The 12,589-nt window shown below is 57.5% G+C and overlaps 1 protein-coding gene across 1 annotated transcript; it reads left to right on the top strand.

Moving 5' to 3' along the window:
- Positions 1-2,114: 2,114 nt before the first annotated feature.
- DRD1 (dopamine receptor D1) lies at positions 2,115-3,676 on the top strand (the record flags this gene model as incomplete). The annotated part of the gene is made up of 1 exon (XM_080672247.1): positions 2,115-3,676. Exon 1 carries the CDS (start codon positions 2,327-2,329, stop codon positions 3,674-3,676), a length of 1,350 nt encoding a protein of 449 aa, XP_080528373.1. The 5' UTR covers positions 2,115-2,326.
- Positions 3,677-12,589: the final 8,913 nt, after the last annotated feature.

Raw genomic sequence — 12,589 nt, forward strand, 5'->3', positions numbered from 1 at the left:
CACCGCTGTCCAGAGGAGACCCCGCTCGGAGAGGGAGAGGGCACGGCAGCGGGTAGGGGCAGGAGCCAGGCAGCCTGACCCGGGAACCCCGCGCTTCCTCCCACCACAGGAAGGCACAGGCAGCCACGGGGATGTTGCCATGGGGCACACTCAGTGCCCCGTCTGACCTTCCAGGGGTTGCCCAGGGCGGCTGGGGAGGGCGCGGGGGGGCACCTTGTCTGCCAGGCCTCCTTGCCCCCGCCTTGCCCTCCCCGTCTCAGCCCGGGGTCATTATTTGGTCTCTGGCTTCTGCTAGACCTGCGGCGCCGGGTAGGCAGGTTGGTGGGAAGCAAACGCAGGCGGGGTGGGCAGCCGACCCCTCGCCCGCCGGGTCCCTCCCCGCACCTCTGCCCCTTTCTGCCGGGCCGAGGGGAGGGGAGCAGGCGGATGCCAAGGGGCTGTGCTCAGGGTGAGTGGCAGAAGGGTGTGCCTGGGGCGCAAAGGCTGCTCTGTAAAGGCCACTTTTCTCTGGTCTCTCAGAGCCAGGCAGCCCCTCACCCCGTCACCCTGCTCTTGGGGGTCCTGAGGGTCGCCAGCAAAAGGAACTCTCACCCTCGTCTGTGTTTAAGGCTATTTTAAGCAGAGGAGTCCCCCTGCGCAGGTTCTGGCATCACCGACAGGGCGGAGCGGGTCCCACGTGGATGCTGGAGCCGCGCGCGGGGAGGTCTGTCCTGGCAGGGCGAAGTGGGGGTTCGGCAAGCCGCAGCCGCCAGCAGAGGGCGCCCCGGGCCCGCTGAGCGCGTGGCGCTGGATTGGGGCGCTCTCCGCTCCGGAGGGCACAGGGCACAGGCTGCAGTCCGGGTTGATGGCATTGACCGCAGCCCCAAAGCGCGGCGACCCGGGCGGAGGTGAAGCGAGCGCACTCGGGGCGCCACGGAGCGGAGCGCGCGGGCGGGCAGGCGAGCGGGGCGCTGAGCCCTGAGCGCGCGGTGAGTACAGCCGCCCTGGGGGGACTCTCCCCCGGGCGGGGGCCCCTGGAGGCAGCGCAGGTCGCATGGGGCGGGCGGGCTGGGGGTCGGTGTGCGTGGAAAAGCGGGCAGGGTCCTGGGGAAAGGCTCGGGCTCAACCCAAAGGGGCTCCGATGTCGGCGAGCTTTGCTTCCCAGCCACGCGGATTGACTTTGGGTTCCAGCGTCCAGATTTGTCTTGAGCGTCCTGTCACGTGTTGTCCCAGGGTCTGGGGGCCCTGGGATTGGGGGTGGGGGTAACCCAGGGGGTCCAGTGCTCACCTGAGCGCCCCTCACTCCTTTCCACCCGCATCCTGGGGAACCACGTGGGGCTGCTGCCCGCCACTCAGCCTGTCAAGCGAAGCCCGCCCCCAGGGCAGGGGAGGGGCCGCGGGCGGGAGGCGGTGGGCTGTGCCCGGGGGAACCAGCGCCCCGCTGGGTGCCAGCTCGCTGGCTCTCTGCCTCGCGGTCCCACGGGCTCTTGGGAGGTGGTGGCCAGCGTCCCCGGCGGGCGGCGCAGGGCCCTGCCCTGAGGGGCCAGAGGTCGCCCAAGGGGCACCCCGGCGTTTGGCTGGGGGGAGGGGCGGAAAGTAAGCAAAGGGGAGATGCCCTTTCCCAAGGCTCTGCCATGCGCCCCAGCGCCCTTCCCCATCTCATCCGCCTCAGACCCTCTCTAGTCTTTGAGGCAGAGGAGCAGCGCAGGCTCTAAACCCTCCGGATGATTTCTGCGCCTCGGCGACCCCGGTGCGCACCGGGCAGGATCAGGCACGGCTTCTGGGCGTCCTGGAGCTGCGCTTCCCTAGCCGTGGGCGCAGAGAGACACCCCAAGGCGAGGTAGGTGGCTGGCGCAGGGACTGGGCTTGCCGCGTAGAGGTGCGATCTGCTCAAGTCTTGGCATCTTGCTTTTCAGGGCGTCTGGGGAGCTGCGCGGAGCCAGGGTTCGGAGGAGCCAGGCATGTATTTTCAGCTGCGCCTGGGCCCCGAAATGTGACTGTAATTGACTAGCTCGGGAGAGGCCTCCAGGCTCTGGACGGAAAGCGTGGAGTATGCTAAAAAGCCACCGCTTCCCATGGGAACTGAAGGGCCAGCTGGTGGCAATGACAGTGACCGGGAGCGAGGGGGTCAGCAGACAGCCGTAGAGAGCAAGCGGCTCCTTCCAAGGGGGTGACTCGGGGGACCGGGCAGGCTCCTGCCACTCCGTGGTGCAGCCCTCGCAGAGAACGCCAGTGAGATCCTGCACCCAGGGCAGCAGGGGGCTGCCTGACCCCCGACCCCTGACCCCTGACCCCTGCTTAGGAACTTGAGGGACATCAGGTCCCCGCCCCCTGCTCTTCCCGGAAGATGAGGACCCTGAACACCTCCACCGCCTCCACCATGGACAGGGCCGGGCTGGTGGTGCAGAGAGACTTCTCCTTCCGCGTGCTCACCGCCTGCTTCCTGTCGCTGCTCATCCTGTCCACGCTCCTGGGGAACACGCTGGTCTGTGCCGCCGTCATCAGGTTCCGGCACCTGCGGTCCAAGGTGACCAACTTCTTCGTCATCTCCCTGGCCGTGTCGGACCTCTTGGTGGCCGTCCTGGTCATGCCCTGGAAGGCCGTGGCCGAGATCGCCGGCTTCTGGCCCTTCGGGTCCTTCTGTAACGTCTGGGTGGCCTTTGACATCATGTGCTCCACGGCGTCCATCCTCAACCTCTGTGTGATCAGCGTGGACAGGTACTGGGCCATCTCCAGCCCCTTCCGCTACGAGAGGAAGATGACCCCCAAGGCGGCCTTCATTCTCATCAGCGTGGCGTGGACCTTGTCTGTGCTCATCTCCTTCATCCCCGTGCAGCTCAGCTGGCACAAGGCGAAGCCCACCGGTCCCTCCGAGGGCAACGCCACGTCCCCGGGCGAGACCACGGACAACTGTGACTCCAGCCTGAGCAGGACCTATGCCATCTCCTCCTCCCTCATAAGCTTCTACATCCCCGTGGCCATCATGATTGTCACCTACACCAGGATCTACAGGATCGCCCAGAAGCAAATCCGGCGCATCTCGGCCTTGGAGAGGGCGGCGGTCCACGCCAAGAACTGCCAGACCACCACGGGGAACGGGAAGCCCGTGGAGTGTGCGCAGCCCGAGAGCTCCTTCAAGATGTCCTTCAAGCGGGAGACGAAGGTTCTGAAGACGCTGTCGGTGATCATGGGGGTGTTTGTGTGCTGCTGGCTGCCCTTCTTCATCCTGAACTGCATGGCGCCCTTCTGCGGGACGGGGGAGACCCAGCCCTTCTGCATCGACGCCATCACCTTCGACGTGTTCGTGTGGTTTGGGTGGGCTAATTCCTCCTTGAACCCCATCATTTACGCCTTTAATGCTGATTTCCGGAAGGCGTTTTCAACCCTCTTGGGATGCTACAGACTCTGCCCGGCGACGAATAATGCCATAGAGACGGTGAGCATCAACAACAACGGCGGCGCGGTCTTCTCCAGCCATCACGAGCCACGAGGCTCCATCTCCAAGGACTGCAACCTGGTGTACCTGATCCCACATGCCGTGGGCTCCTCCGAGGACCCGCAGAAGGAGGAGGCAGGTGGGACAGCCAGGCCCCCGGAGAGGCTGTCCCCGGCCCTGTCTGTCATCTTGGACTATGACACGGATGTCTCTCTAGGAAAGATCCAGCCCATCACACAAAACGGACAGCACCCAACCTGAACTCCGAGGGGAGTCCTGCCAGCCATGCTCACCCCCAAAGCGAGAGGGGGGGGTCTCTGGGGCTTGCTGTGCATTAGCAAAGGGACGGTGAGACGCGGGGTGTCAGGCGAGCCTTCCTCTGCTGCTTTTCCTCCAACACAACTAACTCTGTGTAAACATACATCCCGGTGTGTTTTCTGTGTTCTTCCTGGCGAATCGAAGAGCCACACGTGTTGAGGCGAGGGCTCACAAGAGACGTGTCGTTGGCTCCAAACGTATTTTTAGAAACTGGTCCTTTGTCGTAGGACTCAAAAATAGGGCAAAGAATCAACAGTGAGCAGCTTCACGTAAAACTTAAACTGTTCTGGGAAGGACGTGAGGAGGGCTGAGGTGGCTGTGTGCTCACAGGTGCTAACGGTGGTCGGAGCACAGCTCTCCTAGTGCGAAGGTAGGTGCCTGCCTTCCTCAGTGATTCCTCCAAAATAATCGAGCCTTACAGCATGACTGCGATTGTTGTTGTTTCAGCACTGAGAGATGCTTTGTGGATATCGGTTTTATTTATTTATTGTACTATATGGATATTTTTAACTTATTATAATAAATCTATATTACCATATTTACCAGGATACACGGATGAGTGATCTGAGACCTTCCAGTCACATTTTTGTCCTCCTAACTAGCACTTTATACGCCAAGGGAACGAGCACACGGCCTCTCCGAGACGCTCAGTGCCCGTGTGTCGCTTCCCGTAGTAGCTTTGCTTCCTGTCACCTTGTAAGCGACCGAGACCTGCTGTTCTGTAAATACCTTTTTCAGAAGCCAGTGTGAGAAGAAGCCAACTCGAATTGTATCATCGCCGTGGTAATAAAGAGTACATGCCGCTTTGTACGTATGTAAAATAACCAGCCTCTCCGTGTCTTCTCTCAGCCCACGTGTCAGAGAGCTTTTCGGAGCCAGACGGGGGCTGTCCTGGCTGGCTCTGTGCGCAGTGCGGACGGCGGGTCTCCGCGTCCGGCAGCCCCCCGCCCCCCGGGGGACAGAGGGCACATCCCGCCCCTCCTCTCACCAGGACAGACCACGGCTGCTTCTGTAGCGCTTTCATCTGCATTTAGAATCGCTTTTTAAAAAGTCTAAATGTTAATGGTACCCTAACAACTAGTGCCTGTGATCTTTCTCCGGTAAGACACTTTTTTTGGAACACAAACAGGAGACCCTGCGCTCTGGGCGTGTCAAGCATCCCAAAGCCACCAGTATCTCCTGACAAACGCGAGCCCTCCCTCCGTGCTCTGGGTCACGTTCCTCTGTCACCAGCAGGACCGTACGACAGCTCCTGGGCACCCTCGCGAGACGCTGATCCACGCGGGGCACGGCGAGAGAACGTCTGTGCCGCGCTGACAGCGTTTCCTGGTGGGTAAGCCGCGGACTGGCCGTGCAGATGAGGCGGGGGACGGGAGGCACGCTGCTGGCCGTGACCTCCCGCGGCAGGTCCGTGTGACGTGTGCGTTGTGGATGTTTCCTACTTGGACTGCTGTATGCTTTCTTCCGTCTAATAAAACTACTTTGTGAACTCACATCAGCCCCGAATGAGCCGTGTTGCATTTGTTACATGTGCTTTAAAGACAAAAACGTGTCAGCCCTGTGAGACAGGAAACGTGGGGATTTTCAAGGCTCCGTCACCTTTCTTCCTTTCCATGCGTGTCCCGGGTGGCCTGTCAGCATTGAAGCAGGAGATGTCTTTGATTCGGGCTGCGTACTCTCGTTTCCTTCTGCCTTAAAGACTTTCCTTTTTTTTTTTTTTAAAAAAAAGAAACCCTTCCTTATTTGAGGAATTACTCTACTTTTTATTTCACAGATTTGAATGATTCCTGAAAATCTCTGCGTTTGCTTTCAAAGTGCCAGGGACTTTAGAGGATGCGAACATTACAGAGCAGGCTGTGGCTGCTGTGGACTGGTTTTGGATTCTTACCTGATGGTAGCCACGGTGTGTGTAGTGTTTGTTTTAAGAGTAAGTAGAACAGAAGATTTTTTTTTTTTCTAGAGAAAATGCACAGGTTGTAATGCTGGGCTTGTCAAATGTCTTACTGAGCACCCCCCCCCCCCCCCCCGCCCCCTCGATCCTGCCCAACCTGTTTAGGAATGTGCGAGCCCCTCCCCCTTCTTTCCACCCCCAAGAGGAGAACTCGGGAGCAGCAGGCGCTGCGGAACTGAAGGGTTAAGTTTGTAATTTGGAACATCACACGGCAGATGGTGTCTTTTTAAATTCCGTATGTGCCGTCCTCAGGCTTTGGCATGTAATGAACATGTCTAGAACGAACGCCCCGTAACGCGTGAGGCTTTTTCTCTCTGCCTCAAAACTTCCTGCGTATCTTTCTTCTCTGAAGTTTTAATTTTTTTTTAATTTTTTTATTGGAAGTCCAGCACCACCAGCTCCCATGTTCAGGGCTGTCACGGTCCAACCAATGACACGGGGCACAGAAGCCTTCCCCCTGTATTTTGTTGGCAAAGAGCGAAAATGAAAGCTGGATCTAGAAATGATGCTGCATCGGTGCACAGCTCAGTGTCCCGTGGGCAAGGCTGCTGTGGGCTCCTGGCATGTGGGGCCGATCTGAAGCTCAGTTGTCCAAATCCACCGAATGGGAGGAGCGAGCCTCTGGGTTAACGTGCCCGTGAGGGGGTCTCTTCCAAAAGGCGGCCACTACCTGGTCCAGCCTCGGGGACACTGGGAAGGCTCCCTCCCTGGGAGCTGCATCCTGAGGTGCCCCCAGCGTCGCGCCAGCCCGTCCCCACGCCGGGCCTGGGACGCAGGCCGCCCGGGCGATGCTCTGGCAGCCCCGGGTCCTCACTGCAGCTGCACTTCCAGGCTGTGCGCGTCAGCGGAGGTCTGCGCGTCCCTGAGCCTGTGTGCCCGTCTGTGACGTGGGGATAAAGGTCCGGGCTGCGCTGAGGGTCTCTGAAACCTCGGTCTGCGAGGGCGCCGAGCGTGGGCTTGCTGCCCCGGCGGGATCTGGGCTTGGAAGGGGTTCATGACACGATTGCGTAGTAAGCAGGGAGCTGCTACCACCGGCTTCTCTCACGCTAGCTTGCAGCAAATGCACTGACTGGGAGAGAACAGGTGGCTTGGGGTTCTCCCCGACACCGTGTTCTTTGGCCGCAGTCGCCTGGGGCTCTGGGTGGTTAAGACAGCTGCCTTAATGACCACTGGGCACTGGGGAACCGAATCCTTCCCCAGTGTTTTCATCTGAAACATCCCTGCCTCGCGGGATCTGTTTCAGGGATCCAGTGGCTGGCCGGCCGGCTCTGGGCCGGGGAAACCAGGACCTGCTGCCGCCCCAGCGGGTGCCTGTGGTCCCTAAGGGAACGGGCCCGGTGACGAGGAGACGCGTCTCACGCAGCTGAGAGGCACTCTGTGGGCTTCTTTGGGGTTCCCATATCAGCCTGTTGAGGACTGAGGGGAGGGGGAGCGTCACAGCCCGAGAACCCCTCTGCATTTCATTGCCGGGCTGGCTGGCCAGGTGGCCGCCTTCGGTCCTGTTAAGTCACTTGCATGCGATGCATAGCATTTTTTAAAAAGCAGCATTTGGTCTTGAGTCTGTTACATCATTCAAGATTTGGGAGTTGTAATTTAAATAGTATTAGAGGCTCGGGAATAATCTCTGATGTAAAAGGGTTTAACTGTTTAATCGCTATGAGAAAATGTGTAAAAGCAGTTCAGTTTTCTCCCATGCTCTACCAGCTCCCCAAGTCGGTCCACGCGTCCAGCCACGGGAAGGGCGCCTCCTGGAGCTGTGTCCTGGGAAGGGAGCCCACCTCCCGGCTTCCACAGTGGAGAGGCCCGCAGAGGGGCAGGTGGTGGAGGGTCCTCGGAGGACTGGGGTGTGAATTTTAAATTTAATCTAAATTTTCTTCTAAAAGATGAATGGCTTGGATAAACCACACTCCTTGAAAATAAGGCGTTTTTTTTTCTTTCTTTCTTTCATCTCAACAATAAAGGGGATTTGGAGAAATGAGTTTTAAGATACTTTTTGGCTTGTCAGTACTAGATATGAGATCCATTCTGGGCGAAATAAGCCTGGTAGGTTTCCCCTGATAGGTGTCCCGCGCCTCTTCCCTCTCTGCTATTGGAACGTGAGAAGAGTGATATTTATAAAGTGCGCATGTGACGGTGGTAGGCCCTCGCTGAGCATTTTCTGATGACTCCCAATCCCTTCCAGGAAGAGAACATGCCGTTGGTGGCAGGCCCTTCATGGTCAGGCCCCTAGATCCTTCTCCCTAGGCTGTGAGTGCATGGAGAGTGGAAGCGTCTCATGACTTAACCCTCGGTCGGACGGAGGAAGGAATGACCCAGGTCAAGCAGGGAGCGCTGAGCCGCCATCCGGTGAAGTTTGTCTCCAGGTGGTGGGTGCACGTGGTCTGCATTCCCTGGCGTGGGACATGGCTGTGTAGAGGTCATTGTGCACACACATGTGCGCACACACACACACACACACACACTAGGTGTGTTTATGTAGATTCATGGATGCCATTTGCAGTCAGCAACCTGTGGTGAGCACATCCTTCGGTGCAGGCCATGTGCTGAATGCTAGAGGTGGGTCATACTGTCGCAGCGTTTTTTGGAGCTGAAAGTGGAGGCAGAGATGCAAATAGACCGTCACCAAAGAATGTTTTAGAAGTAAAATGTTTGGAGAAAGAAAATGGTTTTCTCCCCCAGGTGATGCTCTACGGCAGTGGTTCTCAACCTTTCTGATGCCGTGACCCTTTGATACAGCTCCTCATGTTGTGGGGACCCCCAACCATAAAAGTATTTTCGTTGCTACTTCATAACTGTAATTTTGCTACTGTTATGAATCGTAATGTAAATATCTGTGTTTTCCGATGGTCTTAGGCGACCCTGCTAGCAGTTCTCAACCTGTGGTTCACGACCCACAGATTGAGAACCGCTGCTGTAGAGCCTAAGAGCATCGGAAAACACAGATGTTTACATTACGATTCATTAACAGTAGCAAAATTACAGTTATGAAGTAGCAATGAAAATACTTTTATGGGCCCTAACTGGTTTGGCCCAGTGGATAGAGCGTCGGCCTGGGGACTCAAGGGTCCCAGGTTCGATTCCGGTCAAGGGCATGTACCTTGGTTGCGGGCACATACCCGGTGGGGAGTGTGCAGGAGGCAGCTGATCGATGTTTCTCTCTCATCAATGTTTCTAACTCTCTATCCCTCTCCTTTCCTCTCCGTAAAAAATAAATAAAATATATTAAAAAAAATAGTTTTATGGTTGGGGGTCACCACCACATAAGGAACTGTATTAAAGGGCCGCGGCATCAGGAAGGTTGAGAACCACTGCTCTACGGAGTCCCGGGAACCAGCTCCCTGGCACTGTGCCAGCACCGTCCATGCATGCTCTCATTCCATCTTCACGCCCATCTGACAAGGCGGGCACCATGGTTATCATCCCCATTGCACAGATCAAAACCATGGATATTCAGAGAGGGCAGGGAACGGGTCCGAGGTCGCACAGCCCCTAAAACACGGGGCGGGTTTGAATGTAGGCCTGCCTGCCTTTAAACCTTATTCTTTCTGTCAGAAACCTGTCCTGTTTACCGGGAACGAATCCCAACCAAGTGAGGAACTTGATAAAGGGGGTTCCACATCGCCTCAAATATGGTGGGTTAAGAATGCTCTTTATGATGGACATTTTAAATCGTTTACAAATGTAGATAGTAAAGCCCTGTGCACCCATTCCGTTATCTGGGTTCAAACATTGTCAGGACTAAAGTGATAGTGTTTGAGCAAGGACAATAGGACAAATAGGACCGAGCACAAGATTGAGGCCAAGAAGATATTTATTTCCCCCAAACAGGACCCCACGTGGGGCTCAAAGATAACAGGATGGGGGACATGGCGTATTCAAGGGTTGAGATGCTCTGTGTTCGGGGTTCAGTTTGATCAGGGCACACGTACTTTAATTCAGCAAATATTTATCTACACCTGCGCCGCTTTGGAAGGGGTGTGGGGCGGGGGTGAGCGGGCGGGTCGGTGCTGCTGGGGAGGTGTGGGAACGGGCGTGGGTGGGGAAGGCAGTGGCGGGGAGGTGGGCTTGCAGGATGGACGGGCGTCTGGCAGAAACGGGGTGAGAACGGTTGAGGTAGGAAGCCCAGCAGCTGCAAACGAGAGGCCTCGAGTGGGCAGTGGGTTCATTTCCCCGACACAGGACACGGAGCAGAGCGGGAATTTAAATTCAGCAGAAGGTTGCCCTGACCGGTTTGGCTCAGTGGACAGAGCGTCGGCCTGTGGACTGAAGGGTCCCAGGTTCGATTCCGGTCAAGGGCATATACCTGGGTTGCGGGCACATCCCCAGTGGGGGGCGTGCAGGAGGCAGCTGATCGATGTCTCTCTCTCATCGATGTTTCTAACTTTCTATCCCTCTCTCTTCCTCTCTGTAAAAAATCAATAAAATATATTAAAAAAAAAAACTAAAAAAAAGAGAACATTTAAATTCAGCAGAAGGTGTGAGCGCAAGGAGGTCCAGCAGGCTGTCGCCCCCACTGCTTCGGGGCAGCTCCACTCTCTGCTGGCCCCTCTCCCTGCCTCTGGACAGTCAGTCCCGTGGGAAGGTGGCCATCGCTGGGTGTGGACAGGAGCCCTTCCCGTGCTCACGCCCTCCCGGCCAAGGGTCCCGGCTGCTCTGCTAGCCCCTCTGCTGGCGCCCTCTGCTCCTCTCCCCACGGTACACCGTCCTCCTTCCTTCTCCATCCGCCTGTGCCTCGTCTCAGGAGCCAGCCTCACTAGGATCCCTCCTGGGCCTGGCGGTCCCCAGGCTGGCGGCCCACCCTCGCACACGCCTCCTGTGATGTGCCGTCTGTCTGTCCGTCCATCCATCTCTCCATGTCTCCTGGTCCTCAGGGGTGTCCCCGACTCCCAGGGCCCAGCATAGCCTAGCAGTAGGAGGTGCCCAGATTAATACAGTTTTTAAACACGGGGGCGAGTTGATAACTTTACAGGTTTAGGTCGCTGCTGATTATACACCTTAATTTTCACTGCGGGGCCGACTCCGCGGAGGTTCCCAGGGCTGGCTTTCTCTGCTGACTTAGGTTTCTTCATCCCTGACACGTTGTAGGAAAACCACGGAAATGGTCCGTGAACGGCAAGCTCAGGCCCCCCTCTCCCACCGACGTGCATGGACCAACCCTTTCCCACGAGGAAGAGCAGATGTCACCAGCGCGCTGCGAGATGATCTGGCCACACGCACGCGGATTTGAGGCTGAGTTTTTAGGCCAGAGGTGCTTAGCGTTACACACATGTTGCCTGTAATTAAGGTAATGCCCGGCCCCATTGGGACGATGCTGCTTCAGCACATGCTGCTGTTTGCTGTTCTGCTGGGGAGCAGGGGGGCGGGAGGCAGCTCCCCGCTAATTCTGCCGAGACAGATGTGGGTTTTCCCAGCCGGCTGCTCATAAACCCATGTGCTCCTGAGGATTAGAGGGGGTCCACTCGGGGAGGGGGCCGGGGCAGCAAGGCGGCTTTGTGTTTAAAGAGCCCGCTCACAGTACTTCCAGGGCAAACACGCATTTCTCTGTTGATTTTTTTAGAAAGCACCGATTGCACCCATATTGAAATGGGAGCCGACCCGCTTGCTCTCGGGGACATACAGTTTAAAATGGGAGAGCTTCGATGCGGCGGCGCCAAGCAGAACGGCAGCCCCTTGGGTCTGGGATCTGGGATGGGGAAACACACTTTGCTGCTCTGCTCACGGGACTGCTAATTGCGAGGGAAATTTGGTAGGAACCACCTGTGAATGACCCACATCCTGTGTGGTCCAGGGTTCGGGCTCGGGAAGAGGGGCCGCGCGCAAACGAAAGAAACGAGACAAGAAATAATAATTTGGAAATCGGGGGGCCAGGCGGGAGCCCAGGAGCACTCCGCTTGGGCTCCGGCCTTGCCATCCTTTTATTCAATTTGGGACACACCTATAGCCCGTAGGCAGGCAATTTCCAGTAACAGGCAGACTATCGTATCCGTACGGATTTACACGACTGTCTGGTGGGGAAGTTGCTTCAGCTACCATTGTCTGGACTAAACAGTGGGTGCTTAGCTCGGACCTTTGCCAGGGCTCAAGGGTCACCAGCCTTCCGGCCTCCTCGTCCACACCTCTCCGCTAGTGAAGACAATCGGCAGTTTCCCACACAACCAAACTTTAAAACGTGCTCACAGCGAGCCAGCAGCTCCACTGAGAGGCGTCCGGCTTGCTGACCTCGAACCCTGTGGGCTCAGGGTGCCTTGTGTAGGATGCAGCTGGGCTTGGAAAGCCGCTGGCGGCAGGCTGGTGTCCAGGAACAGGGGAACGAATGGCCACAGCACAGGGTCCTCGGCGCCTGTGAGTGAAAAGGAAGGGAGAACCATGTGCGCGGCTACGGAAGGACGGTCATGACGTGAGCAAACAAGTTACAGAGCAGCATGGACGGTCCAAGCCCTTGTACGGGGCCCAGTGCGAGAAGTGTATATTTCCCCCAAAAGACATAGACAAGGAGGCGGGGAAAGATCCACCTCCCGGAGCACAGAGGTACCTCTGGGCAGAAGGACGAGCTCTGGGGAGCGCAAAGGGGCGGGTTTCACTTTTGACTTCCTGTATGATGCCAGGTTTTTACACGCAGCTGGTGTTGACGTACGTCACACGTGCAGGTAGAACCACCTCTAAGGAGGCACGCTGACCCGGGCCGCAGGCAAACGGAGCTCTCGCTGTGGCTGCGGGGCTTTGGCGCGTCCTGGAGAGAGCGGGCAGGACTGGACATCGTACGCGCTCAGGGCTCAGGTCTGTGGGCGTCCGAGCCGGTCCGGCTGAGGCTGGGCGAGGCCAGGACGGGCTCCAAGCGGCTCCGTGACAGGTGCACAGCGGGGACTCCCGCTCCACCTGCTCCAAAGCCCCCGGACACGACCCTC

This window comes from Plecotus auritus (assembly GCF_963455305.1).
Source record: "Plecotus auritus genome assembly, chromosome: 6".
In the NCBI taxonomy this organism is placed as follows: Eukaryota; Metazoa; Chordata; class Mammalia; order Chiroptera; family Vespertilionidae; genus Plecotus; species Plecotus auritus.